The sequence below is a fragment of the Eucyclogobius newberryi genome, unplaced genomic scaffold (genome assembly GCF_026437365.1).
Source record: "Eucyclogobius newberryi isolate DKJ021-1_F unplaced genomic scaffold, fEucNew1.0.hap1 SCAF_4, whole genome shotgun sequence".
NCBI lineage: Eukaryota > Metazoa > Chordata > Actinopteri > Gobiiformes > Gobiidae > Eucyclogobius > Eucyclogobius newberryi.
In genome coordinates this window covers 17,802,660-17,830,524 of record NW_027316056.1, presented here as the reverse complement: position 1 = coordinate 17,830,524, position 27,865 = coordinate 17,802,660, and the positions used below count along the sequence as shown (strand labels likewise).

Sequence of the window (27,865 nt, the reverse complement as noted above, 5' to 3'; positions counted from 1 at the left end):
TTTACAACAATATAAACATAATAATTATTATATATTTTGTATTATTTGGTCGTAGTGTCGTAGTCATATTTTCGACAGCTGCGACTAATTTACGGCAGTGTGTAGGTAACAAAAAGATACGTGTTTATGTGAGGAAGAGAAACAGAGGGAAACGGTCCTGAGAGGGAGATGTAACGACACCAGGTACACAAACAACGTAATATTTCATATTTTTAGATTACTGTAACTGTGGTTTTACTTATATACAAACAGAATGTAACTTTCAACATTCGTAAACCAATGTAGCTCACTGTCTGATGCATCTGGTTTAGCTTCGGTTCGTAAACCACGACGAGCTAAAACTTATGTGGCTTAACGTTAATTGAAGTTAGCTTAGTTTTCCCACGTCTGCGACTTTTGCTCCAAAACAGAAACATTTGACAGCTCAAGCGTTAAGTTGTACAATAATGACTGTGCTTAATAGCTACTTGATGTAAAATGTATCGCAGTTTTTTATGGCTATCAAGTAGATTAAAAGACAACAGTTGTGTTTTAAGTAGAACTCAAAACCGTAAGAACAATCATTGGGAGTCGGTTGAGGGGCCATGTAAAAGTGCTGTTGATTGATATGTTTGTCTGTTTTTGTATTTTAATAAAAGCATGAGAGAGGTGAAGGACTGTTTTGGGAGGAACGATGGAAGAACTTGGAAAAGAGGGATCCATAAGCAGCTCTAGACCCTTCCCATGGCTCAGTCCGACCAAAACAGAAGCCTCAACCTTGTTGTGGAAACTCAAAGACTGCTTTTCTAACAATGTAACACAGCCTGCCAACACTAATAAAGGAGTGAGTGGGAACTTCAGGGATTGTTTTTCATTGCCTCTCTCAGCCATTAATATTCATTAATATTGTTGTTTTTGTTTTTAATATTGTCTTTATTGGTAAGCTATCACCAGTAAATATGCACATACACATAGTCAAACTTCAAAAAACACAATGCCATTGCTTAAGATAAACATTGATAAAACCTTATTTGTTACTTGAAAAGAAACTAAGTTGTGAAGCATGAGATAACATTGCAAAATAACCAAACATATTTTAAAACTGTATTGTCCCTTATCTTTTACAGAGCAGTTACATGGAGGGCCAACAGCCTGTGCTTGATTTAAAAGATGTCCCTCCTCCTCGTGCTCCGCTGCATCACAATGCTCCTCCCCTGCCTTCCCAGCGCTTCCCTCTCGCTCCTCACCCTATTCCATCTACACCTTGTTTGCCCCCACCTCCTCAGATTCCTCAGCAGCCAGCCCCACTACCATTCTCCCAGCAGAAACAGGGGCCTTGCCCCAAAGTAAGCACCTGCTCTTACTGTGAATACTGCAGCTCAGGGGGCTATAAAGCTTTAGAGGCTGAAGCTGGGGTTAGCAGTAGCGGTAGCATTGAGGGTACCCTCTCATTTTACATGGCCTCAAGCTCTTTGGGAGCACCTAGCCCCAACAGCAAAGTTTACAGCTCCGGGCCTTGTTCCATCGCCTCATCTGTTCAGTATAAACAAAATGTAAGCAGCGGAAGATATGATGAAGCTTTAGCTACATGGAGCAGTCATGGTTACCCATCCCAGATGCCCTCTTTTGTTGCTACCTCACAACCTGTATCTTCACACCCGTATGCGCCTGGCTGTACAGGATTGCTGCCCTCATCGCTACCTCTTTCATGTAGCCAATCAAACCAATTTTCCTCTTTGGCTCCTCCAGTCTCCTCTCTTCCCTCTATATCTGAACCTTTGCATGGCTCCTGTTTGGCTTCTTCTGGCTACTACCCCTGTGGAGCAGACTGCAGCCCTTTGAGCAGAAGAGCCCAAAGAAGCGAAACACTGGGTGAACCGACCACCACCACCACTATATCTACTACCACCACCACCACCTCATCACACTTTTGCTCTATACCTATGCACCTTAAATTAGAACGCACAGTTGGTCTGAAGGGGGCACAGCACTGCCAAGAGTGTTTTCTGAAGGTTGGTACAGTTCATACACTTCTGGTAATGGCTCACTAAATTTGAGAGGGATCAGAAACATAATATATTGCATGCAATAATGGGGCTTGCCAATTATTATTTTTTCTCTACTAACTGGACAAGTGTATTGGTCAGTTGTGTTAATACTTAATAATATAGCCACATAGAAGCCTACACAATATGACTTTCTGGGGCAAGGAATCCCCTGAAAATCTCTGGAATTATCCTGGTTAAATAAAGAAGCACATAATGCTTATTGCAGTCCAAACATTCAGCATGGCTTTGTTTTGTTCAGTTTTTTTTTTTGTGGGCAGTCTATGATTTTCTTTCTTCCTTGCCAGCCTGGAACTCGTGTATTGCCTGAACCTGACAAAATTTGGCCCAATGTTCCTCCTCTCCAGACCGCTCCCATCCCTATTTGCAATGGCTGTGGTACATCTGCTGATGTAAAAACGGGACAGAAATATGGTCAGTGGGGTATTTAGATAATTTACTAGGCAAGTACGTGGGCTTCAGTTTTCTGTCTTTATCTTGCAGGTTCTCCTGAAAGTGGTGGTCCAGAAAATATTCCTCCTGTGGGGGTATTTTGGGATATCGAAAACTGCAGCGTTCCCAGTGGACGCTCTGCAGCTGCTGTGGTCGAGCGAATACGCAGCCGCTTTTTCCAGGGTCACCGCGAGGCAGAATTCATCTGTGTGTGTGATATCAGTAAAGAGAATAAATCTGTTATCCAAGAGCTCAACAACTGCCAGGTATTTTGAACATAATATACCATTCACCTAAATAACTTCAGATTTGACCATTTTATATGTACTTTGTATAATGATTGACATTTTCTAGGTCACTGTTGCCCATATTAATGCCACAGCCAAAAACGCTGCTGATGACAAGCTTCGTCAATGTCTACGTCGCTTTGCTGAGACCCACACTGCGCCTGCCACAGTAGTATTGGTATCCTGTGAGTAGCTTATAAACTAATATTTATTAGTACATAAACAGGGACATTTTGCTGACATTTAGTTCTTTTATTAGCTGATGTGAACTTTGCTAGTGAGCTGAGTGATCTGCGCCATCGTCATGGTTTCCAGGTCATCCTCGTCCATAACCACGCCTCGCCCGCACTTCTGCAGCACGCCAACTGCCACGTGGCCTTTCAGGAGATCACTGCTGATTTACCACCGCGAATGGTCAATGAAAAGGTATGCAACAGTGAATTACTATTTTATACTTTAAAAAAAGGTTTTAACCAGATCACCTGGACGTAGATGGCAGAAAACTGTTGATTGAAGATATTTGTTATTGGTTCATTCTTGTTTTAGTGACAGCGTTGTTGCTTTTATTGTTTTTTATTTAAAATCATACAAACCAGACAGAGTTTTCCCTCCTTCAGCCCGCTTTCAGCCTCCTCTATGTGCACAACCTTCCCATCGCCCGAGACAAGCGTCAACTCAATGCTGTGAAACTGAGGCTCCGGCGGTTGTCTGCCAACTGTGGTGGCAAGGTGCTGGGTGTGTCCCACAATACAGCAGTGCTGCGTTTTGCCACTTCTGCCGCAGCCGCACGTGCATGTAAACGAATGGAGAATGAAGACGTGTTTGGTCGTCAAATCAGCTTGTCTTTCTCACCCTGGCCCAAAGAGGAACACAGACCTGAGCACAATTTTCAGGCTTACCTCCAAGTTCTTCCGGCTCTGCCCCAGCCCTTCCCTGTCCGCAACACAATGTTTGCCCCACACTTTTCCTCCTTCCCTTTTCTACCCCTGGACAAAGCCAGGTCACCTAGGAGGCCACGCTTCCGAGCTGCCCGCCCGGTGCCAGAGCGGGCCTACAGCCCCAGAAGAGGGTGCACTGGGCCCCCCCATGGTGCTCCGTTTACAGCTCTTCAGGTCAGGACAACCGCCAGTGCCTGCTTCCCCTTCAGCTTCATTGCGCTGTAATCGGCGTACCCGCTTTCATGTAAAGTCTTACTAAATGCTGCTTTAACTAACTGCTTGTTGCTCCATTACCTGCTTGCATGTAGCTTCAGTAGTTGCTGCATTGGGTCTCATTGTCTTGCTTAAGTCGATGGCTATATTAACTTTCATGCTTTTGTGTGCTGTTTAGGAGTGGGCAATATTGACTGTAAAATGAATATCTCAATCTTTTTGGTGATAAATCTTGATGGCGAGATTCTGACGATTTATTTAATTTATTTTAAATTACACCATATTGCCAATGTACCGGTCCATTCCTTGTTTTTGAAAGCTTTTCTGATTATCCCCTATTATAGAAATATCACATTACCCTTGTTTGAGTACTAATATTATTAGTGTTTAAAAAAAAAATCTATAAATACATTTGTGTATATATTACATCTACATTAAAAGGCAACATACTCTATACTCATACTACTATACAAATTTTCCATATTTTCTAAATGATAATTGCGATATCCATTTGTCAATATACATCCCACCTCTTGTACTGTTCATATGTGGCATGTTTCCATGTTACTTTACTGAGGAAACTGTATGTTCGTAGTTTGAGAATGTGAGTAAACCTTAAACTGGGCTGTAGAACCTGAGGTCTGCTTACAGCGTAACCTCTGCAGAGAGCTGTTGCATGTTGCATGTGCCATTGTTTCATATACCATACCTACCACTACAAAAACTAATCAGTTTTGTACAGTATTGATTAATTAAGATATTCTGACTGACTTAGGAGGTGAGCTGTGTTGACCGTAAGCCTAATGTCTTGCCGGACAAAGGACCACAAGCTGTGTCTTCTTCACCTCGCCGCAATGATACAGGAACGCTTGCTCAAGTCCCCAAGTCTGCCCTCACTGGAGAATCTTTGTCCAGAAGGAGGTATGGATAAGAATCATTGGTTACAATGTGCTTAGTAAAGTTTACCAAATTACTTTACTGTGCAGAAGAGATGGTTCAAGCCCTCGAAGCACAAACAACTTCCCCATTGATGGAGAGAGGACCGTGGGAGAGTTTCAGATCAGCACGCCCTCCGCTTTCAGCAAACTGAATCTGCAGAGGAGCTTCAGTCCCCTTGTGCTTTCACAGGGGTCATGGTCTTCAAGGTGAGTGCTGATAGGTAAAATGAGCAGTTTCATTTTTACCCACTGTCTTTTTATTTTTTTTAAATAAAAGGAGTGTGTCTCCCTGCTTGTCAAGCCGCTCTTCGCCCTTGCTTGCTCCTCCTCGTAGTCCTTGTCCTGAAACTCCTCCTGAACCTTTCTCTGATGGTGCTCAAATCCAAGCGGCCAACCTGGACTACAGAATGTCCCGCAAAGATCTTCAACAATGTCTCCATGACACATTTTCTAGATATGGACAGGTTTGTGCCTTTGTTTACATTACCATGTGTCCATATATCTAATTATAGTTTTTGACTCTGATAAAATTAGGACTTAGGTTCTTTATATACCTCTTCCCTTTCTATTTCAGGTTAAATCTGTGGAGCTGAGTCCTCACACAGACTATCAGCTGAAGGCAAAAGTTCAAATAGTATCTTTACAGGATGCTATCTGTGCAGTTAGTGGTCTGCATCGCTATAAAATTGGAGGGAAACGTATTCAAGTGTCTTTGGTCACTGGAGGAAGTAACAAATCTCTGGCCCTGCTCAGGTGAGTGCTGTTGGTAACGATGAATTAATTAAATGTTTCTTTTTGAAAATATACCTTTTTTTTTTATATATCTTTTTGTATTTTTTTTTTTACAGCGGAGAGATTATAAGTATCCTTCACGATGCACCTGCTAATTGCCTTCCACTTTTCAAATTGACTGAAATCTATGAGAAAAAGTAAAGTGTTTTTTTCCCCCCACTATACAGACATGTTTCTTATGGTTTATGTGATTTTCAATATTGTTTTCCTCCTTCAGATTCTCCCGAAAGCTCATGGTTGGAGATCTGTATAAACTGCCTGAAGTGGTTTCTGTGCGTGAACAAGGAGGATCGCGACTTGTTTGTCTTTTACACAGCAGCCAGATCCGTCAGAGCCCATTGGGCTCCTCTCAGTCTCAGGAGGGATCGTCCTCAGCCAGTGGCAGTCCTGTTGTGTTTGAAGAGTTGGAGTACCATGAGCCCATCTGCAGACAGCACTATGCACTGCAACACTTCAGGTTAGTTTTATGTGACATCAAAATATTGCATTCATTCTGTAAGATCAATATTTTATTTGTACGTATTTTTTTTGGTTTGGCCATTTGTAGTGAGGCTGATTTTGATCCTGACACCTACAAAATCCCATTTGTAGTGATGTCTGTGAGCACTTTGATGCCTGATGTCCACACATTGTTGCATTTTCACGAGGGAACTCTTCCACTTCTCAGGTGAAAACTTTTTTACACCAATTTTTAAGCGAGGCCATTTTTCTCTACAGTGTGGGTTGACAAGTTGGATGGGAAAAATCATGATTATTGTTTTGTATTTGTAGTTTTCCAGACTGCTACGCTGCTAAATTCAGCCCCCTGCAGTTGGGAAATGAAACACTAGAGGGCGGTGTTCCTTTGGAGCATCTCATAACCTCTGTTCCCAGTATCACAATAGTCACAGCTCAGAATGGCTTCAAGATCATCAAGTGGATTCACAATAAACCACCGTCACCCAACATTGGTATTAACTGTATATCATTGTCTTGCATCCAAACTCTATACTCTGTTTTTAAACTGCTTTCCCTCCAGAGCCATGGATACAGCGCTGTAAGAGTCCAGTGGGTAACCCTCAGCTCATTCAGTTCAGTCGTGAGATTATTGACCTTTTGAAGAGCCAGGCATCCTGCATTATGCCCCTCAGCATGTTCATTCCGTCGTACCACCATCACTTTGCCAAACAATGTCGTGTTTCTGACTACGGTTTCTCCAAACTGTTGGAGCTACTTGAGGCAGTGCCACATGTGCTTCAGGTAGGTTTTCATCTTCATGAATATATTCAGCATGAGGTGTAGGTTCATATTTGTATTATGTTTTTAATGGACTGCTCTTAGATTTTGGGCATGGGAACAAAGAGACTGCTGACGTTAACACATCGTGCTCAAGTGAAACGCTTCACACAGGATCTGCTCAAACTGCTCAAATTCCAAGCCAGCAAACAAGTGGCCATCAAGGACTTCATGCAAGCATACCACTGGTCTGACCTGTTGATTTTGGAACCGTCTTTACTTTGGAGTTTCTAATCTGTGTATCATGCTGTTCTAGGTGCTTCTCCAGAGACTGGCGGGTCATTGACTATGGTGTGTGTGACTTGATGGACCTCCTCAATGAGATTCCTGACACGACTATCACCATTACACACGGGGACACAGACACTGTCATCTCTGTTCCCAAAAGAGGTACCATTACCTACAGGCACCAGTGGCAAAAGTATTGCACTATTCGTTTCATCACTACTTTTTTGGCAGAACGTACTTCTGAGGAGATGGACCGCACCAAGCAGTTTGGGAAGGAGGTGGTAGACCTGCTCCGACATCAGCCTCACTGCAGGATGCTCTTCAGTAAATTCATTCCCACATACCACCATCATTTTGGGCGTCAGTGCAAGCTCAGCTACTACGGCTTCACAAAACTCATAGAGCTCTTCGAAGCCATTCCTGACCTACTCGTGGTCAGTCATTTTGATTTACTTATTTGGTTAAATGAACTGAAAGCATAATTTATATCAGTTTTTCACATGTATTACTAATAACTTAATTTGATCTGATCCTCTGTTGGTTAGGTGCTGGAGTGTGGAGAGGAGAAAGTGCTGACTCTGACAGAAGTGGAGAGGATCAAGGCTCTGGCTGCACAGCTGGTTAAGCTGCTCCGAGCCCAAAAGAACTCCAGTCTCCCTGTGAAGCAGCTGCTGACAGAGTACAGCAAGACCTTTGGCTATGGACTCCGTCTGCAGGACTATGATGCTAGCTCCCTCCCCGCTCTGCTCGCAAAGCTCTGCCATGTTGTCAAGGTAATGACCACCTACAGTTAAAGTTGCATTGCATCTGCATTTTTAGTATTTTATTTTATTACCTGTGCTTTATTTCCAGGTGGAGGATGGGAGTGAGGGTCGTGAGGTGCAGCTGATCAACAGGAAGTCTCTGCGTTCTCTAACCTCCCAGATCTTGGCTCTGCTCATGTCCCAGGATGAGGAGCCGGTATCCAGGGGGTTGAGGGTGGATGAAGTCACCGGTCTGTACATGACTGTGTATGCAGCGCCTCTCAACCCATGTGAATATGGGTTCCTTTCTCTCAGCGAGCTCCTAAAGAGTCTGCCTTATCTTGTTGAGGTCAGCATCTCATATTTTACTTTAATGATTCTAGGCGGGGTGCATGGTGGCAGAGCGGTTGGCGCTCTCACCTCCCAAGAAGATCTCTCCGGGTTCTCATGCTTCCTTCCACCATTCAAAGACATGCATGCGTTAGGAAAAATTGGCAACTCTAAATTGGCCTTAGTGACTGAGTGTCAGAGTGAATGTTCGTCTGTGTGTCTATGTCTCTGTGCTCTGTAAGGCCCGAAGTCGCTGGGATAGGCTCCAGTCCCATGACCCCTAATGGGAACAAGCGGTAGAAAATGAATGGATGATTCTAGGCCTATTCCTGCGTGTCGGAAAGGACTGTTTGAACAGATTGTATGAGCAATAGGTTCAAACAGTCCTTCATCCCCATCTCAATCCCCCTCCATAATAAACCTAGCAGTCCGGTCCCTAGCCTATGCACTTTCCTCCAATGGGAGTGGGGAGGCCTTCAGCTGTGGATCCACTACCCACTCTAGTCCTATCAGTCTAAGTCCAAACCTTATGCTTTACATTCCTGTCGAGCTTGCTCTTCTGATTCTGCCCCTCCTGAGGGAAAATTCATTTTAACTTAATAAATAAATGTTAAGGACGCATAATTTAATGATCTGAATCTGTCCATAACAGTTATACTATGAAGATTGTGAGTACAACAGCTCGACGCTTGAGAGGGTGCGGCTCACCAGGCTCTACCAGTTTGCACGTAATGTTCGTGCTCTGCTGCAGACCTACCATTACAACCAGATCTTCCTGACCGAGTTTCCTGGGGCGTATCACAAATTCACAGGCTGTAGCCTTGAGCCACGTTCATATGGATACAACAACGTTGATGAGCTGCTCAGTGCCATCCCACAGGTAGAAACGATGTCATGAAGTAATTTAAAGAAAAGTGTAGTAGAAATTAATGAATATTTGTATTTTCTATGTCAGGTGGTTTGGATCAAAGGGCACAGTCACAAGAGAATTATTGTTTTGAAAAACGATATGAAAGGTAATAATGACATCTCGTCAATTTATTCTGTGCAGAAAGAAATCACAATATTAACTGATATTTGTGTACAGGGAGAGTAAGCACATCTGTCAGCAACAGCCCACAGCCCAGTGACAACACAGAAAGTCCAAGGGAGAGTCCAGTCAGCAGTGTGATTTCTGACTCTCATAGTTCAGGTACTGTAGCCGAAAGGCCACTCCAGACCAAAAAACAAACGTGTTGGGCTGGTAGAGGGATTGGTGCAGTCTGCAATGAGTCTTCTTGGTTTGGAGGATTTCATTGAATACAGAAGGACTATGTTTTCCCTTGGTGGAGGTGTTTGTGTACGCATAGTTGATGTGTGTATGAGAAACATTTGTTTGCTGATTCATACACTAATATTTGATCGTTGTATTTGAAATGTTTTTTCTTTACCGTAAACTGAACACAAAGTAAAGTCTTGATAATGTCGCAGGTGTCTCAGAGCTGCTGTCTTTGACATCTCCAGTGGACCTCCTGTGTGGACCCGTCCCGTCCTGCCTCCCCTCTCCTCAGCTACACCCTGACCCTGTTCTTCAGTTAGACTTGATTCATTTTGGGGGAAAACTAGCTACAACCGGTATCAACTGTAGTTTATATAATGTGAAAAATATTTTTTTTTTAAATGAATGAAGTAGTTACGGGCTCTTACACCGGTTTGTGTCTTAGAACGTTCTGAAGCTGCAGCTGAGAGGACGTCCGAGTCACCAGAGCAAGAGAACACACGGGACACTGAAGACCCTGAAGTCACGGTGCAGCTGCTCTCCTCAAATGGAGCCAACAGTCCCAGGAGAGTGCCCCGCAGCAGGTTCAAGCTCGCAGCTAATTTCACCTTCAGCACAGGACTTTGAGTCTTTCTTCAGCCGATCTACACATGTTGAACAGGTCTTCACAGGTACAACTCTTGATCGAAGAGGTTGCAGTATAATCGAGTGCCCTCAGAGTATTGGCAATGTGCTCTTTGAACCTTCTAATCTCATTTGGCCCCTCTTTGACTCGAGCTCCCTTCCTGATGTTTTCACTCCATGCACTTTTGTTTTGCAGATTTTCTGCAAGTGTCAAAGAACAAAAAAAAGTTAGTTGTCACTGTTTGTTGGTCTTCTGGATCCAATAATGGTTTCCAACATTATCAGTTTAAAATGATAGTTTAAGACATTTTAGAATGAAATATGTTAAACATATTATGTCTGACTAAGTCAATTCAGTATGTTCTGTTTATCATTTCCTTTTGCAGGTAAACTTAGATTTGTTGGTAGGATCAGGGAAAAGGCACTAATTTAAAAATTCTCAGTCTTTTTTGGCTAACATTAAGTGATTGTGTTTGAGTTTACTTTTCTCTTCAAGCTACATTCTGGTCTCTTGTCTCTGTCAAAAGCCTCAAGGCATTTTTTTGTATTATGGATAAGGATAGTTTGTGAAATACTTTGGCTCTTGGAGATACACCAAGAATTAAGGCCAATCGATGGCACCAAATACTCATGACTACTGTTTTATTACTGATCACAATGCTCAAGTGTTGTTGGAAGCAGTTTTAAAACTAGTGCTACAAATATTTAGATCTTGACCCAAATGTGTCTTTCAAATGCTCTGTCTGTTCACAAGTTACTGAAGTCTGTTTTTGTCTTCAGCTGCAGCCAACAGAAACTTATTTTAACTTTAGTGGTCTGTTGGGGGCTGACACTGGAGTAGGTGGTGTGAAATATGCTGTGGGTGCATAACAGAGCTTATGCAAAGTGTTAGCCCACATAGTACAGACGTGATGATTTGGGCTCCAGGCGATGCCGCTCTTGTGCTGCTATGTCAGTTCAAGGTTTGAGTGAACCTTGTCGATGGCCACTCCTGGTCCAGTTTTTAGTTAATAAAGGGTTAATGGGTGTGGGTTTTTGGACGGCGCAGTGGGAGGTAGGGTGGTTGTATGGATGGGCGTCTAATGAAGACTGACTTGTGCCCACATTCCCTGGGACCTGCCTGGCTTTTACAATAGCTTGTATCTGCCACGGCGCTGAAGGAGATGCCTTGTACCGCCCTGTCCTCGCATGCAGAAGATTTTACCCAAGCATTAGTTTCTATTGGTCATAATGTAACTCTGTTGGCTGTTGAGCAGAACGCTGGTACCACCAAAGTTGGAGCAAGTTTCACTTTATATGAAAATGGCACAAAAGTCCATGGAGCCAGTTTCTGTACACATCTGTTCTGAGTTTCCCTTTTGTAGGACCTGTTTGTAATTCAGAGTTTGTTTTTGTCGACTTCAGTGATGGCCAAAAGTATAATCAATGTTTTTAAATGGTCTACTTTGAAACCTCTTTAATACATAAACCTGGAGTAAGGTCTTATTTAGATTCAGATATGATTAAATTTTAATACTAAAATTACTAATTTAATGAAACGAATATGAACATAACGGTGACAACTAATTTTGATTCTTCCTTTGGGCACATCAGTGAGGAACTACTGCTTTGATTAAATATGCACTCTGCATATTTCTGTAATGTGTTATTTTAGAAGATTAAACCTCTCCACTCACTCACATTATGTTTACCATTTTAAACATTGCACAAAGTACACTGCTGTTATATGGTTTAGTGCAACAAATGTGAATTTACTTCTATGCGTCTTAAGCTTATTCTGCATTTTGTTAAATATTACTGATGTGCAGCCCTCCAACGATCCCAACAATTGCTGTAAGAGTTGAACATTGTTAAAGGGGACCAAGAAGAGTTATTTAATAAACGTTGTAAGCATTAATTGTCTGGTATACTTGTTTGACAACATCACATAGTGCCTTCTTGAAAGATGCTCTTTATTTAAACGTATATGTACAGATATTTCATCTTCTCTGCATATAGCGAAACAATCACACTCAAAATCACTACCACTACAGAAAGGTACTTCATCAGAAGATAGTGACGGCAAAACTTTCTTCCATGTGAGCTACTGGTCCTAAATACACTACACATACACTGTTACAAGAGGTGCATTAGTTTCTCAATATTTCATTAAAAATGCTGGACCATATAATTTCAATATCAATATACCGGTAATTGTTCTGTTGGAATCACAGTCCGTTCTTGCTCCTTAGCTAAAGGCTTTTAAATGATAAATTTGAAAAAGTTGCTTTTGAATTTGTACCGTTTTAAGTTAATTGTAGCTCATTTATCAAATGCATCAGTCTGAATGTAAATACAGAAGGCAAGGCGATAAACATTATAAATTGCACATAACTTGCATTATATTCTGGTGTACAGTGAGGAACGAACGATGTAGGTCTGCGAATGGTTGAACTGTTCAGAAATTTTACATCAAAGTCCACAATTGTTCTTGCTCAAGCTGGTGTTTATCACCCTTTTATTTTTTTTTATTTTTTTAATCTCATGGATTGTGGATACTAAATAATTAACAAGATGCCCCAAAGACAAACTGTATTTATCCTAAATGTTCCATTTAATTTTAAGTATGAGAATTGTTCTAACTAAGCTTGTGCTTGTATTAGTTCATGGACAGCTACATTAATGTCATCTCAAAAACAAATTTCAAGGCTGTTTTGTGCCACACATTCAGCATTATCAAAACTGTGGCTGACGTGAGCGTAGATACTGGAGGTTTCTTGTGGTGAACAGAGGGCTGCAGTTGTCTGGGCCCTGAGACGTCCCGTTACATGATGGCACACTGGGTCGCTCCACAGCAGTCCTTGATGATGGCCGCTCCCGACTTTGTGATGGATGGTTTGTTTGGAGGCAGTTCTGGGATGAACCTCTTGGATTTTGGGGGATCCTCTGATAAAGAAGAGCAAAAAGGTGAGCACATACAGGCTCATTTAAGTGTAATATTGTTACTTACTCTGCTCTGCTTTGAGTTTGTTCTCCAGCGGCATCAGCTTCAGTCTGAGGAAGTCTGCCATCTCTTTGTCCTCCTCTTGCTCCCTGAAGAGACAAGGTCCAAGTTCAACGGTGAGTAGTTGCTTCAATAAGGAGCAGCGGTAAAATCCACCAGGCATACTGTGACAAACCATTATTTTACATGTTTTGTTCTGAAGTGCAAGTTGAATTTGTCTTTGTCATCTCGTTCAGGGAGTTGCCTTCTGCCCAGCTCTGACCCTTTTTCCAGTTGTGTGATTTTGCACATGGCTGCCAAGCTCGACAGCAAAATAATGATATACAAGGCCATTTTCAAACCACCCTAAGAAAGAGTTGTTGGTACACGTGAATATTTTACTCAAATTAACCTACTTTTAATAACGCTTTAGCAAGACCTTTCTCCAGTTGTCCATTTAAATCAGTGTATTTCCCGCTTACCTGGAAATGTGATCACATCAAAGGTACGAGTAGCACTCGGATGTAAAAGTGGGCAGGTGCAATAAGGGAAATGACAAAGTTTTGCTCAGGCTGAGTTTATATTGTCCCTTGTGTCTTTGGGCAAGACACTTACAAAAGCGCTGAAAGGTGGGACTAAACCCTTAACTAAACCTGGACTGGACTAAACCAAGACTAGAACAAGACCAAACTAAGTCAACTAAACTGGACCCAACATGAAAGTGTTTAAGTGTAAATTAACCATGACAACTATTGGAGGCTGTGGAGGCTGTTGCTTAGAAACAAAGATTTATCCTTAGCCTGCGTCTTCCCCGTTTACCACCTCTTATCATGAGGTTTATCAGTGAGTCGCGCCGTTAGTTTATCAGCAGGAGCAGACAAAGACAGTCTCATCAGTGACTCCATTACAGCTACAAACTCACAATGTACTCTAATGAGGCTCCTTTCTGCTGTTTTCTGATCCACATATTATCTGACACGTGTTTATCTGTACCTTAGTCTCTCCACCTCTGCGTCGTCCACCAGAAAGTCCCTCTTCTGAACCTGTTTATGGATCATCAGGATCAGCTCCTCTTCTCGCTGTCGATGCTTCTGGGTCTTGTCTTTCTCTGCAGAATATGGAGGTTTAAGAAGAAATGTAAACAGATGAAGGAATAAAATGAGCAAACAAAGGAATCGTAATGGTTCAACATTTTGGCTGTGTTCTGTTATGGAAAAATATAATGTGGCCCTTTTGCTTTGTGACATTATAGACTGCTCGGTGCCTATGTCACGGCACCATTTTCATCTTTGCACTGTATCTACTTATCATTTTGTATAAGCATAGTCTTGGTACATACTTATTTTTGACTAAACATGTTGCTATTTTTGCTGCTAAAATCATTAAAAATGTTTTGCTTTTCTTTTTTTTACCATACCCACTATTTGTCTACCCTTAACCTACATTACATTTACATAACCACTAAACAGTGGACAAACCAGGACCAGACCAGAACAAGTGTCAACTGTTGTGGAATTTCTCTTATAATGATCAAGAAATAAAGTAAAACAATAGAGCAGAGTTGTCTTTTCTCAAAAGTGACTGTTTAATCCTGTTGCTCAATCAGAAATAATCCCTCCCTCGTGTGGCCTCGTCGTGCAGGGCCGATTTATCCTGTCTGCTCGTACATTGCTCTGGTCCCCACCAAGGGATTCACGTTCATTTTATAGTTTATAGGTCAGCCAGGTGGTCACATGACCCACTTCAATAGAAACACAACCCTAACCCAACCTTACAGGAAGAAAGGCAAATGGCGCAGGTACAAGGAAACCAAGGATACAAAGGCCCAAGTAAAGAGACAGTTGATAACATTTGCATTAAATCAATTTGCATTTTTTACTGTGCTTTGAAAAAACGTGCCCTAGTGTGAAACCAAAACTGGGCCTGGCCCAAGACATCCTGTGCACCCCAGGGTGTCCCAGACATGTAAGTATCAGTTCTACTCTAACAGAAGGTTCCAGTGACATGTCATTAGGTCATCTCTGACATAAGGGTGAGTTGTAGTACAGTTGTGTGGCGCAATGAATGTCAATGTGTTCATGTCCCCCAAAATCATAGAAACCCAGCATGTCTATGTGGAAGTGTGAGCACAGTATTAGATAGTGCCAATAACGTGCTTTAATTAGTGATTGGCCTAAGGTTGATGCAATTGGAGTTACCGTACTCTACTTCAGTTAAATACCATGTTCAAAGGTATGAACGAGTTGACAAAGTTAAGGTACATTTTGCCGTTGAAAAGCTGCAGGTGTATCATAGTACAGCAATAAATTGTTCAGCACTTTATCAAGCTAAATTAAGCAGGTATTTGTATTTGTGCTTTGGTTTAATATGACAAAGACATTTTCTATATCTGTAATTCATCATCTTGAACTCGGCATTAAATCCTGCCTCATGTATAATTCATTGCATCCAAGCCACTGACTTTATTATGCTAATACCATAAAGCTCTTTTTGTTTTACTGCCCAAAGATCTTAGTAGCGGCATAATATAGTCCACTTCCACGTGTCTTTTCAAACCCCTTCCATCAAAAATATATTATTATTAATTATTATTATATATTACACCTAGCAGTATTTAGGGCACTCTGGAGAAATTTCTGCAATGTCTGCTTTTTTCCTTCCCACAGAAATAAGTGGAGCTTCCCCCAGGGGCTCGGGACAATCTATCCACAAAGGTGTCCCGCGTAAATCTCAATGTCAGAGGAGCTGGAAAGGCACGTTATTCTGAGGTCATGTGCATTTTAAGAACTTTAAAGCTCCGAAAGAATGAAAGAATCCAAAAGAGTGTAAATATCCATGGGTTTCAGAGTGATGGAAAATGTGCGCCGTTGTCATAGCAATTAACAATTCGAACGAAATTTGTTTGTTTTTTACATTTTAAAAGTGCTCAGAGTGGCACCTGTAAACCAGCCAAGTTCCCTCTATCTTATTCCAATGCCCAGAATAAAAGCCATTGTTGTCATGTTGCTAGTTACGAGTTATTTATTACAATGGAGTGCTTCTGTTTGGAATTACCCAAAGGTCATAGTTCAGGTTCAAAAATAGATGCTAACATGTCCTTGCACATGACTCCCTCCTGTCCCGGTGCAGTACAAACATTCATGCGCCAGTGACAGGAGGGCGGGTGACTGTATGTGTTACTATGTGATAAAGGTGACTTGTGACTTGTGTGACAAATTGATGACACTCATGAGCAGCGCTGCAATCGCACAGAAGGGCCCAGGTTTTCCATCCGTCTGATTATACACGTCGTATAACCATGGTTAAAACACCTAAACCCATCAGATTAGCTTAGATTAGCCTTTATTGTCCCCGTAGGGAATTTCTTCCTTTGCATTTGACCCATCTCTGCCCCCTCCAGTCACAGTATTGGCTGGTTGTGAAGGTACAGGAAGGGCATCTGATTTAAGCAATCTGCCAAACGTCCTTACAACTAGTTTACTGCTGTAGCCCACAACAATAAAAGGAAGCAGTCAAACTAAAATATACCAAATAGACACAATTTATCATTGTTATTTGTTCTGAAAGAGAGCGTGACGTTTCTTCCATCATTGGTGTCATAATGGAGTTAAAGCCATTTCTAAATCTTGACAGTACATGACAGCCCTCAATTAGTCTACAGGATTTTTACAGCCACCTATAACTTTCACCCTGTGGTTTTGCGGAAAACTATAGCACACAAATCAAGACTTGGGATCAATGGTGTGTGTGTGTGGTTTAGAGCAACTGTGTATAAATCTTTACTACAGCAGCCGAGTTTATGGGACTCAAATGAGACGCAGAGAAAAGCAAAATGTCTATGCCTGAGCCATGGGGTCTCACTTCCTCTCTGTGATCAGGGACTTACCTGGGACAGCCACTATCTGCCTCAGCTCCTGCTTCAAACTCATGATGTCTTTGCAAAGCTGAATGTCGTCCATCCTGGGAACAAAGACAAAAGAATCAACAAAGGCCACAATTGCATTAAAGAACATAAAGTACTATTAGCGCATGCCAGATCTGATCCATGTTATTTGATTAGCAAAGATTGGAGGCGATTCCACACAACTGACCTCAGAAAACGCCATTCGAATAATTCACATAACTCTGATTTTTATTGCATGAATACAAATAAACGAATTGCATTTCAACATGTTTTGTTTGTTTTTAGTGTGTGATTTTGCTATACACGTACACATTTTATAGCACAAAGTGAGCTTCCACTGCAGATCAAGCACAGGTAGTTTTTATCTTGACAAACTTGTATTGTTCATGGACTGATTGGTTTATTGCACAACTTGAATTGGAGGATTTAAATGGGCATTAAAAAACAACATAACACGGACTGTAAACATGTTTTTTATAGAACTGAAGACAACTCAACCCCGATGGCAATTGCTCTTGGCCAAGTGTTACATATGAGCAAGTAGTTATGCACAAACTAGATGAATCATGTGGCCTTTATACCGTCATCATTGCTTTAAGTTTGAAGTAAATAGTTGTGTGTCTGACTTCATCCCACATGGAGCAGGACATTGGCAGTCTCAAGTGATGAGATGAGAAAACTTGTCAAACTCTCGTCGCATTAAAGACTTTTAAGGAGTTGAGAAAGGTTAAAAAAAAAAAAAACATTAGGACAAGTCCAAAAGAGGTCTGTGGGTGGTTAAGTTTTGTATTTAGTTGTTTGTTTTAAGACTTTCACCAAGTACTCTCAAAAAGATGGCAAATTTGTGTAGAAAACAAAGAGATACATATTTAAAATCTACATTTTCTTTAGAGGCTTTGCCCTTTTTCAGTTCTGTCAATTGCTTATTATATGTGGTAGATTTGTTTTTTCAGTCTACATTCATTCACACAAGAGATTTTGTATTGACATTTCAAACCAGTTTTATCACAACCTCTTAATGGAACCAAATTATAAATACGCTGTGGACAAAACAACCATCACAGGCAAACCCAACGATCAATGCATACAAGTGTATGCTTAAGAGATAATCAATGCTTTGTTATCTCCATCTGTCTTGGTCCCATCTGAAATGTGCAGAGGTAACGTCCTGCCCTGACCATGAGGCCTCGCTGCCTCGAGCTCAGGAGTGTGTTAGATGGGAAAACACATTGTAAATCATCCTCTCCCACTCGCTACCATCACCCACAGCCCTGACACGTAACCTCCTGCTCCGTTACACTCTTCATCAGCACATCTCCTCTTCCTCCTTGTGATGGGCAGGACGATATATATTTTACATTTTTGTATCAGTTCGACCCAAGGTGGATAAGGAATTTCATTTTTGTGCACGTTTTAGCCTCTATAGGCCAAGGTAAAATAGTTTGTAGTAAGAGTTTCAATGCCTTTTAATACAAAACTCATTGGTATCAGATAAATACTGTGATATTTGCTGTAGCCTTACAAATCAACCAATCTAAATTAGTGTTGCACAATTTATACAATACAGACATTACAACATACATTAAATCACAATACAAACATACATACAAATATATTGATTATTAATTATTAAACTATAATTTATACCCGCGGGGTGCAGAGTGGCAGAGCGGTTAGAGCTCTCACCTCCCAACTAGGAGCTTGTGGGTTCCAGCTCTGGGTGGAGTCTGCATGTCTTTTCTGTGTTACCGTGGTTTCTTTCCAGGTTCTCTCCGGCTGCCTCCCACACATGCATGCGTTTTGGATGTGAGAGTGAATGTTTGTCTGTGTGTCTATGTCTCTGTGTTGGCCCTGTGACGAGCTGGCCCCTGTCCAGTGTGAACCCCGCCTAAGGCCCAAAATCACTGGGATAGGCTCCAGTCACCCGCGACCCCGAACGGGAACAAGCCGGAGAAAATGAGTGACTGTATAATTGTATGCACAGTTGAGCCTAAATTTTAGAATTCTCTATCCTCTTTGCCCCCTCTATTTCTTCTTGCCATCTCTCTCCTCTCTTTCCCACCCCCTCCTCTCTAACTTCTGCAGCTCTCTTCTTGTGTCTTTCTTCCTCTTTACCTTTTGCTCCTCCTCTCCCCCCCTCTTTCTCTTTTCCTCTCTCTGTCCCCCTCTCTCCTCTCCCCTGTTCATCTGGCCCTCTCTTCCTTCTCCCCTCTCTCTCCTCTCCTCTCCTCTTCTTTCCTTCTCTCACTCCTTTTCCCTTCTGTCCTCTCCCTCTCGTTCTCTCACTCCCCCTCTCATTCTCTCTCTTCCTCCCCTCTGCCCCGCACCTCCTTCTCCCTGCTCTTTCTCTCCTCTCTTCTGCTCTCCCCTGTTCCTCTGCCCCCATCTTCCTTCTCCCCATTCTCCCCATTCTCCTCCTCTCCCCCTCTCCCCCTCTCCTCCTCTCCTCTCCCGCTCTCCTCCTCTCCTCCTCTCCTCTCCTCCTCCTCTCCTCCTCTCCTCTCCTCTCCTCCTCCTCTCCTCCTCCTCTCCTCTCCCCTCCTCTCCTCCTCTCGTCCTCGTCTCCCTGTTCCACTGCAGAGAAGTGACAGTGAGCACAGATTTAATTCAGCCTGTGATGGATCAGGCCTGATGACTCATCCACAGCCTCCTCCCTCCGTGACCCCTCCTCGCTGCTTCACACTTTTGTGTTTTTCTGCTTCATGTTTTGCTCTGAGCCTGGTCTGCTCCAGCGCCTTGACACTCCATGTGCTCGTTAAAGCAAGTTTAAATCTCACTCTGAGCGTGACAATGGGACGACACATAATGATGCTACTGACGTGGGCGTGTGAACTAACATTGTCAACTTGCTGCCATCGCAGACTGTTTTGTGAGTGTTTTTGTGCTGTTAATACGGCAGTGCACAACATTTTCACAGGGTCTCAGAGACAATAGAGAGAGACAATATTAACGCTGTGGTTCACAACATTTTTGTCTTGAATAACCCATAACCAGTGTCTAATTGTACAGTGATTAAACTTTCATATTTTAGAAATCATTCATATCCAAAATTGTACTACAATTCATAAAATGTACAAAATCTAAAATGAAAAGTCAAAACCAGGACTTAATGAGAGCTACAGTGGTACATTCATGAATCTGGTCACATAAAGTGCTCAATTCCATGTTTAAATTAACCTCAATTTCACACAGGCATTATATTTTGCATTTATTTCCCAAGATTAAATGATTATATTAAAAATGAACAGAACCAAAATATAATACCCCTTCTGAATATACCGTCGAACATTACCTGCACCGCATTTTGAGAATCACTGATGTAATACATGCGGCATGAGGCGTAACTGCACTTTCTGTCTAACATCCCAGATCGGACGGGGACATTTTGCCATTATCATAGCCCTTGGGTGTAAACAAGTTCAGCTGAGCGGTGACTCACCCCAGCTTCTATTTATAACTTTTGAATAATCTGTAAATTGTGACATTTTGTGGAGGGTTGCCGAATGCGTCACAGCAGAGAAGTCTTTTGACAGTGATTGTCGTCATTAGACCGCACCAATAATTAGAGCTTATAACCCTGATTAGAGCAGTAGAGTGGACTTACATGAAGCGCAGTTCAGACTCCCGACGCACCAAGACCTCCCTCAGGCGCTGGATACGAGCCATCTCAACTTCGATCTCTTCTGGAGACATTGTGCTCTCGGCCATGGAGACATCTGAGTGACCTGTGCAGAAAAGACAAATCCGTGCATAATATGATTAGCACAGGCAGAAGAAGGATGTGCAAACGGTGTAAAGGGTATAAATATCTTCATAATGGCACTTGCAGTATAAGGCAAAAAGTTGACCAATATTTGTCACCAATATTTTGTTGTGCCCAGTGTGTCATTCCCAGTTTGTCCTCATCAGATGTCTCTTTGAACAGACCAATGAGAGAAATATAGCTGAATGTTTAATCATGCAAAGAAAATACAGTACATTTTGTGTAATGTATAATGTGTCTTGGTGAAATGGTAAATGCTCACATGTATACAGTATGTGTCCAATAGGCACTCAAAGCACTTAACATCAAAGAACTCGCACACATTCTCACCCCAGTGTACACAGATGCTGGGGGAGAGATGGGTTCTTGCCCAGGGACAGAACGGCAGTGTTCACCTGAGGGAGGTGCCATCAAACAACCTATAGATCAGAGGATGAATCTACTCAATCTACCCCTTTATATATGATGCGTCTGCTCCCCAACAACAAAAGACTAAAGCGAGAACTGAGCCAGTTAACACTAATAATCATTCATAATAATACTAATAATCAACATTCTCTGTAATAAAGAGCTTGCTCTTTTACATAGCAACCCTCAGCTGCTGTAACAGACCAATGTTTTGAAGTTTGAGGACCAGGCACATGCTGTTGCCATGGGAGTTCTTCTTTCTCTTTCACGATCACTGATAATGTGAAGGAAGGCAGGAGATCAGCTCATTTATAGCCCAATTAAAACGACATGAACATTTGACACTTAACTCATCATAGAGCCGATCGTGAGTTAATAATGAAACTGACACAGACCGGCGGCGTCTGCTCTCAAAGTAAACCACCACCACTGCAGAGAGAGAACAGAGGGAAACACTAATTGCTGTGGGCACAACCTACGCAAACCGTTCCGTTAAATCTATGCTGCTAAGGAAAGGGCAGACAGTAAAACACAGCATGCACAGTGTAAATAGGCAAAACAAACAACACAAAATAGTTTAATTAAAAGGATATTTTTTGCCAATATATTCAAGCACTAAAAGGGGAGGTCTAAGGTTTAATAATAGAAGAAAATAAGATTGATTGATTTAAGTTGTAATGAGCATTATTGTGGGCAAATAAAAAGTCAAAAGAAACAATGCAAAACGTCACCATGATTAGTGAGGAGCTTTATGGCAAAAATATTAGAGCTTCAATAAACAGAAAAAACAGTGACAATCAATCTCTTTTGATTGTCCCAGCATCAATTCCATCTACAGTATCAGAATTGAATTTACTGTAAAGACTGTGTGAAGCCCTGGTCTAGAACATGCATATAACAACATTAAATCAATTTGTGTGTGTAGTAGGTGTCAAATGTCACTTTCCCCTGGTCCAAATCACAGCCGTCGTGCACTTTACTTTATGAATTATTCACTGTCCATAGAAATGCACCATCTAGACACAAACGGCTGATCTCGACTTTATTCAAGATGCAAAGAGACGCTTACACCTGAGCACAGACTTTTACACTGCCCCGCGCTGTCATTTTGAGCACACACTTTTTCCTCTGCAGTGTCTGGTAACATAAGAGGAGCGGTTTGGTGGTTTTGCAGTAACTTCAGCTGCAGTGGACCTTTACATACAGTGTAATGAGGACAGCTGACTCACCACAGCCGACTGGAGCTGCGCAGGGGGCCCATTTGTTTGTGTGTATCTTCTATTGAATCATCGCCCAAAAGTGGTGAGCTTACAGTAAACGCAGTGACACGACAAGAGTTACACTTCTACTTAGCAGAGACTTCTTTTTCACCCCCTTTTTTGCTTCTCACTTTCAGCCACATCCATCAGGCCGAGCTGCATTAAACCTGAATGAGTTGTAAAAAGCGGCTCACTCTCCTATCCTCATGTGTCTGAATTATTACAAGAGCGAATGGCTTAAACACTTTTCTAATTAAAAGCTCAGCATCCTCCCGGGAGTCGACACATTGCTCGTTAAATCTTGCACGATTGTAAACCAGTCTGCTCTGTGTCGTCCCTATTAGAGTTTATCACCACTAAGTGTGTATGTAGGTTCCCACAACAGGGCTTGACAACTGGAGACGTCAGCAGCCGATGCAGATGGACTGACATGCTGCAGTTACACTCTGTAAACATGGACTGGAATGGACTTGCTGCTGGTGCTGTTTGTGCGGGTTTGTGTTTTGGGGGCTCAAAAAGAGACAGGAGTTTCTATAAATATCCCACGCTTTCATGAAAATGTCTTTACAGCTTGCTTTTGACGTGCTTTCAAAAGGTGCAGTTGTCTTGACGTCTGCCTCACAGGCATTTTCAAACAACCTGGAAATATGTTAAAGAATTAATTTTAAAAGCAACACCCCTATTATGCTTTAGTCCCTTTACTTTCATTGGTAAGCTATAAAGAGCAATAAAAAGAAAAACATTAAATTAATAGTTTTTAAAAAAAAAATATATTTCCCAGTTAAGCTGCAACACTTCAGAAAGTTAATTGTTTTAAACCCTTCAGCAGGTCCCACAATGTGTAAAAAGCATTTTGAATGTTTGCGTGCACATTTAGTTTATGGCATGATAAAACAATAGGTTTATGTCACAAGTTTGAATTGAAGCTGTATTTATCATTCAAGTCTGTACAGTATGTATTATAATTCTACATTATTTAGCTGTGTCCCATTCATTCGAGGAATTCCCTGACGCGTTAGTCTAAATAAGAGCTGATCGTTGGTCCTAAAGCTCCAGGGACAGCGCCACATCGAGGCTTTGTGGTCCCAGAGCTGCGTGCGTCACCGTTTCTATCAAACTAAAAGCTACGGGACACGCTTCTTCCAGGACGCTCACCTTTGTCGGTGGTCCACGCCGTTTCCGACACGGCTCCGTAGCTCCTCAGTGCGCGCTCCGTGTCTGAAAATGATTTCTTCAGCTCCATACCGGCGTCTCTGAATGTAAGTCCTGTCTTGGTGTGTGTGCCGCTGGTGCTTCGGGAAAAGTCTGTTTCACCCAGTGATGAGGCTGTTGCGACCCGCAACGCTGAGCATCTTTATCTCGCTTTGAAGTCTCTGGACGCGGTGTGGATGAGGAGGATTCAGGGAGCATGCGCAGTAGGAGCACAGATGAGAGGGACTGGGAGTCACCCTCTGACATGGACATGACGTGAAACACACACAAAAAAAACACCTCAGCAACAGAGCAGTGTTCACTCCCCAGACAATAAAGCCTGAATCACAAATTAAATAGTCAAGAAATGTGCCCAACTTTATTTAAACATCTAACCATAAAAACTTCAAGGGATTTTTAAAGTTTAAGAAACGTTTTGAACATCAAAGAGATGAAATGGACAGAGAGTATAGCAAAAAAAATTGACTCAAGTAAGAGTAAATTTGCTTCAAAATAGTACTTCTTAAGTAGAAGTACAAAGTAAGAAATCACTTAGTATTAGAGGAAACTATTACTCAAGTAAGAGTAGGTGTAAGAGTAATTGTCTCGACGCAACATCCATAACTTTAAGTTTATCCAGGCATATTGGAAGGACACATTAAACAATGCACTAAATCTGGTATTTTCAAAGGATGGACAGAAAAATAAGAAAGATCAAAATATTATATTATATAGTAAAAGTATAGTATCAATACGTTACTCCACGAAGTACAATTTCTTGAAAAAGTAAATGTACCGTAAATGCGAGTACTACTCACCTCTTGAATGAAAACTAAAGTATACCTGCAGCCTTGTAACTTTAAAGTAACCTACCAAGTTCATGACAAATAATCACTCACACAATATTGTACATTTTATTTAATCAACACAAACAATGAATTTAAAACATTTCACGAACATTGTGCAAACATCACTTTATACTGAACACAGTCAGGATTAGAACAAAGCATTGTCGATATGAACTTACTAGAGTAACTATATAAAACATTTTATAAATACTCTTATTTATGACGATTAAACACATTTTCACATTATATCCATATATTATCTATTATAACTCTTTGTAAAATTTTATATCAATAGTGAAACAAGAAAAATAAGTCACTACAGTGTAGTTTGACACCAGTATCATAATATTATGTGCAATATTTAAATTACATTCATTGTATTGAAAATACCAAACCTAAATATGCATATGATCACAATTGATTTTAACAACTTAATCGAACAAAATACATTGTTTTATCGGCCAATATGCATGGTGTATCATGGTGTAAACAACCAGTGTTCAGGCACAGTTTAAGTAAAGCACCTTTTCCTTCATAGCTGGTCATAGCTGCCACTCCAGAGTGTTACTCATTATTGGTTCATGTAACCACTAGTTTTGTACCATATGATATTAATGATTCACCGTGGCCTAAACTACGCCATTGCTACAGTTGTGACTGTGACCTGGATGTCTGTCCTCTCAGGTCTTATAGGCCATTTTGTGACAACAAAGCAGTTTTCCACTTTGTGCTTTGATGCAGTGTTTCCACACTGGAATGATCTGGTGGACTCGCTCTGCTCTCTGCTTTCTGATTTTAGATTAGGAATTAATAACTACACAAATAAACTTGAGCATTGCTGTGCTAGCAAAATGGCCCATTTATCCAACAACCACACCACAAAGATAGTATATATTCCGGATGCATACTCAGTTAAACACTAGAGTTATGTTGTCATCTGAAACCCAAAAAAGTGTTAAAAAAGTGGGACTGTGGGTGTTGAACACATTGGAAGAATGTTTTAGCCCAAGTCACACATTTGTGGTTTGTCTTTATAAGTAGTTTAAAATCATTCTTTAGTAGCTTTGGTTGGTTGTTTTTCCTCATCAGATGCACTGACCTTGTCAGTCGAGTTCACCTGGTCCTGGACGATTTGATCTTTGTTGGGGAACATCCATGAAATAGCTGCAGCTGCAGTGCCATCACCACTTTGCCGTGAAAAACACAAGAAAGTTGCCCAAACAAATGCACAGCAGCCGGTAAAGGTGGTCCGCACGTAAAGGGGGACAAGGGCAAAGTTCAGGAACTGGAAACAAGATTTAAAAAAGAAAATCAAACTTCAATTGTGTGGTTGTATGAACGAACGCTTGCAATTAACCTAAGCAATAATGATGTCAACCGATTAAAACATTATATTCTATTATTTGGCAAAACAAGTTTAAAAAAAAAAAAAAAATATATATATATATATATATATATATATATATATATATATATATATATATATATATATATATATATATATATTGAGCTTAGGGAAAAAAGATCATGACCCCACATAAAGCCCATAATGTTGAACAAATTACCTGCACAAATGGCCAAAACATCAGTCCTGTCTAAAAATATAAATACAATGTTAAGTTAGACTTGACTTAAGTACACAGCGTTATGAGCCTCCATTATAGCTCACTGACCTTGTACGTGTTAAAAAACTTTTCTCTCCAGTCCTTTGTTATGTCTTCTTTTCCCTCGAGAAAACTCACGCCTGCAATAAATGAGACATTTTCAGATTAAAAATAATGTATTCAACCAATTAAACCCTGCATTGTTAAATTAAAGATAAAATGTAGGAAAACCATAGAACATTCTTGAAAAGTTTTATATTTGCGTTTTAAAGCTTACGTGAGCGGTCATTGAAACTGGCCCGTGAGGTCGGAGACATGATTTGACTAACAAATATCTGAATCATTTGCAGCCACTAAATTCAACATCTAGATTTCACTTTTGTTACAGTGGGCTACAGTTGATAGGGAGAAAAAACAATTTCTCCTCGTTCACCACTATCTTTGTAGGTCACAAGATTGTATTGATCTACTAAGCCTTCATTAGCCCTTTATGTCACAGAAACACCATGTTGAGGAGGGCTATTGCCACGTGGGCCTTGTTCAACCTGTAAACAGATTCACACATGGATTAAATTGAATAAATTGCCATTTTGGAGTGACCAAGCCAAACTTCTGATCCAATAAAGAAAAGAAAACAACCTGATGATATAAAATGTTTCCCCTAAATTGTGTGATTTGTCTCAAACGTGTGCTGTGAGTCAAACCGGTTTACCCTGCATCAACCTATAATGCCATTCATGTGACCTTTGACCTCCAATAATCAACGCCTTCACGTGAGTTCCATGTGGACGTGCTCAGGTTACAGATGAACCATTATGATGAGATATTAACTGTCCCCAAACACACATTATTCCCTGGCCGGACCTGTCCCACACTGACCTGTGTAGAAGACGCTGGTGGCGACGGGCGCCGCTGTGGTCTGGTCAAGGACTACTTTTCGCAGCACCATCCCGACGGAGGCTCCGGGGAACGTGCGCTCTAAAAAACGCATCCAGAAGAAGTTAAAGTTGCCATGGAAACTGAACGCTACTATGGCGACGTTTCGCGTTTGGGTCCAGTTGATTGCGTCGGTTTGCGAAAAGCACTGGTGCACGAAATCTCCTCCGGCGAAAAGGGAGCCGTACAGGGTGACATTTGTGACCCACGGGAAGCGCCGGATAGTCTTAAACATTGTAGCACCAACAACCTCTCAACACGTTCAGCTCCGTTTATTCCCGTTATAAAATAATAACGCACCAATGTATTCTGCGTGGAAAGGGCCGGGGCCAACAGTGTCTGCCGCCTTGTGCGCCTCCTGCGAATGATCTCGTATGTCTTACATTCCCGTTAACTTGAAATATGGCAATACTGGAGAGACTGTTGTATTTTGACTCTGGTCTGTCCGGTGGGTGCCTCTGGTCTTTGGCCGGTCTCCGCTGTCCCGGTGGTGGATCCTGCTCCGCTCGTTGCTCCGTGACAGGGCGGGGCCAGGCGAACAGTCAAAGCTCAGTCTGTAGAGCTTCTGACTTTGAACTGAAGTGTCATTGTTACATGATTTAACAAAGACACGTTTTAGTGGAGAAAATTAATAATAATCAAAAGTTGTCCAACAAATATATATTTTTATCAAAAATGTATTCTCACCTATATATCTATATAGATAAAGTACTATAGTGTGGTCAAAGCAAATATAGTATATATCCAAGAGTCCATGAAGTCAAACCGTTGAGCTTTGTTCATGTTTTTAAAGCACTAAAGTCATTCTTAGAGAAAGAAAAATACATGTTGGATCAAGTAATCGTGCAGAATGCACTTGACAAATCAAGAGCATTTAAATATTCACA

At 41.4% G+C, this 27,865-nt stretch overlaps 4 protein-coding genes across 6 annotated transcripts in view; 1 reads left to right on the top strand and 3 right to left on the bottom strand.

Annotated features, from left to right (window-relative positions):
* Nucleotides 1-89: 89 nt before the first annotated feature.
* LOC140378157 (meiosis regulator and mRNA stability factor 1) lies at nucleotides 90-11,365 on the top strand. 3 transcript variants are annotated; one of them, XM_072463866.1, is made up of 27 exons: nucleotides 90-183; nucleotides 639-793; nucleotides 1,107-1,991; nucleotides 2,333-2,459; nucleotides 2,529-2,743; nucleotides 2,832-2,949; nucleotides 3,024-3,190; nucleotides 3,382-3,876; nucleotides 4,691-4,836; nucleotides 4,902-5,060; nucleotides 5,131-5,317; nucleotides 5,428-5,606; nucleotides 5,702-5,782; nucleotides 5,863-6,102; nucleotides 6,193-6,312; nucleotides 6,417-6,595; nucleotides 6,664-6,884; nucleotides 6,966-7,108; nucleotides 7,177-7,310; nucleotides 7,380-7,582; nucleotides 7,694-7,921; nucleotides 8,001-8,240; nucleotides 8,874-9,101; nucleotides 9,177-9,237; nucleotides 9,309-9,413; nucleotides 9,692-9,835; nucleotides 9,925-11,365. In XM_072463866.1, the coding sequence occupies exons 2-27, from the start codon at nucleotides 674-676 to the stop codon at nucleotides 10,104-10,106; spliced, it is 5,307 nt and encodes a 1,768-aa protein (XP_072319967.1). In that variant the 5' UTR covers nucleotides 90-183; nucleotides 639-673; the 3' UTR covers nucleotides 10,107-11,365. The 3 variants fall into 3 exon arrangements, with proteins under 3 accessions (XP_072319967.1, XP_072319966.1, XP_072319968.1); XM_072463865.1 differs by having other exon boundaries at nucleotides 639-823; XM_072463867.1 differs by lacking the exon at nucleotides 3,382-3,876 and having other exon boundaries at nucleotides 639-823.
* A 673-nt stretch (nucleotides 11,366-12,038) lies between these two features.
* On the bottom strand, nucleotides 12,039-23,780 carry bmerb1 (bMERB domain containing 1). The gene is made up of 6 exons (XM_072463869.1): nucleotides 23,555-23,780; nucleotides 20,574-20,694; nucleotides 16,952-17,025; nucleotides 14,059-14,173; nucleotides 13,093-13,175; nucleotides 12,039-13,028 (listed from the first exon to the last, which is right to left on the bottom strand). Exons 1-6 carry the CDS (start codon nucleotides 23,640-23,642, stop codon nucleotides 12,907-12,909), a joined length of 603 nt encoding a protein of 200 aa, XP_072319970.1. The 5' UTR covers nucleotides 23,643-23,780; the 3' UTR covers nucleotides 12,039-12,906.
* A 1,643-nt stretch (nucleotides 23,781-25,423) lies between these two features.
* LOC140378158 (mpv17-like protein) lies at nucleotides 25,424-27,421 on the bottom strand. The gene is made up of 4 exons (XM_072463868.1): nucleotides 26,922-27,421; nucleotides 26,112-26,182; nucleotides 26,004-26,033; nucleotides 25,424-25,723 (listed from the first exon to the last, which is right to left on the bottom strand). The coding sequence occupies exons 1-4, from the start codon at nucleotides 27,211-27,213 to the stop codon at nucleotides 25,487-25,489; spliced, it is 630 nt and encodes a 209-aa protein (XP_072319969.1). The 5' UTR covers nucleotides 27,214-27,421; the 3' UTR covers nucleotides 25,424-25,486.
* A 344-nt stretch (nucleotides 27,422-27,765) lies between these two features.
* Nucleotides 27,766-27,865, bottom strand: part of ntan1 (N-terminal asparagine amidase) — a 2,170-nt gene continuing 2,070 nt past the window's right edge. The window contains exon 10 of the mRNA XM_072462698.1: nucleotides 27,766-27,865. This exon is cut by the window's right edge and continues 472 nt beyond it. The gene's annotated coding sequence lies outside the window, so the exon portion shown is untranslated.

Excerpts from the sequence above, each read along its gene's own strand:
- LOC140378157 (XM_072463865.1), top strand. The coding sequence starts at position 674 with ATGGAAGAACTTGGAAAAGAGGGATCCATAAGCAGCTCTAGACCCTTC. Across the intron at positions 5,607-5,701 it reads AAATCTCTGGCCCTGCTCAG|CGGAGAGATTATAAGTATCC; the intron begins GTGAGTGCTGTT and ends TTTTTTTTACAG. Across the intron at positions 6,596-6,663 it reads ACCACCGTCACCCAACATTG|AGCCATGGATACAGCGCTGT; the intron begins GTATTAACTGTA and ends CTTTCCCTCCAG.
- bmerb1 (XM_072463869.1), bottom strand. The coding sequence starts at position 23,642 with ATGGAGCTGAAGAAATCATTTTCAGACACGGAGCGCGCACTGAGGAGC. Across the intron at positions 14,174-16,951 it reads GCAGATAGTGGCTGTCCCAG|AGAAAGACAAGACCCAGAAG; the intron begins GTAAGTCCCTGA and ends CATATTCTGCAG. Across the intron at positions 13,029-13,092 it reads CAAACTCAAAGCAGAGCAGA|AGGATCCCCCAAAATCCAAG; the intron begins GTAAGTAACAAT and ends CTTCTTTATCAG.
- LOC140378158 (XM_072463868.1), bottom strand. The coding sequence starts at position 27,213 with ATGTTTAAGACTATCCGGCGCTTCCCGTGGGTCACAAATGTCACCCTG. Across the intron at positions 26,034-26,111 it reads AGTTTTTTAACACGTACAAG|ACAGGACTGATGTTTTGGCC; the intron begins GTCAGTGAGCTA and ends TTATATTTTTAG. Across the intron at positions 25,724-26,003 it reads TGTTTTGGCCATTTGTGCAG|TTCCTGAACTTTGCCCTTGT; the intron begins GTAATTTGTTCA and ends TCTTGTTTCCAG.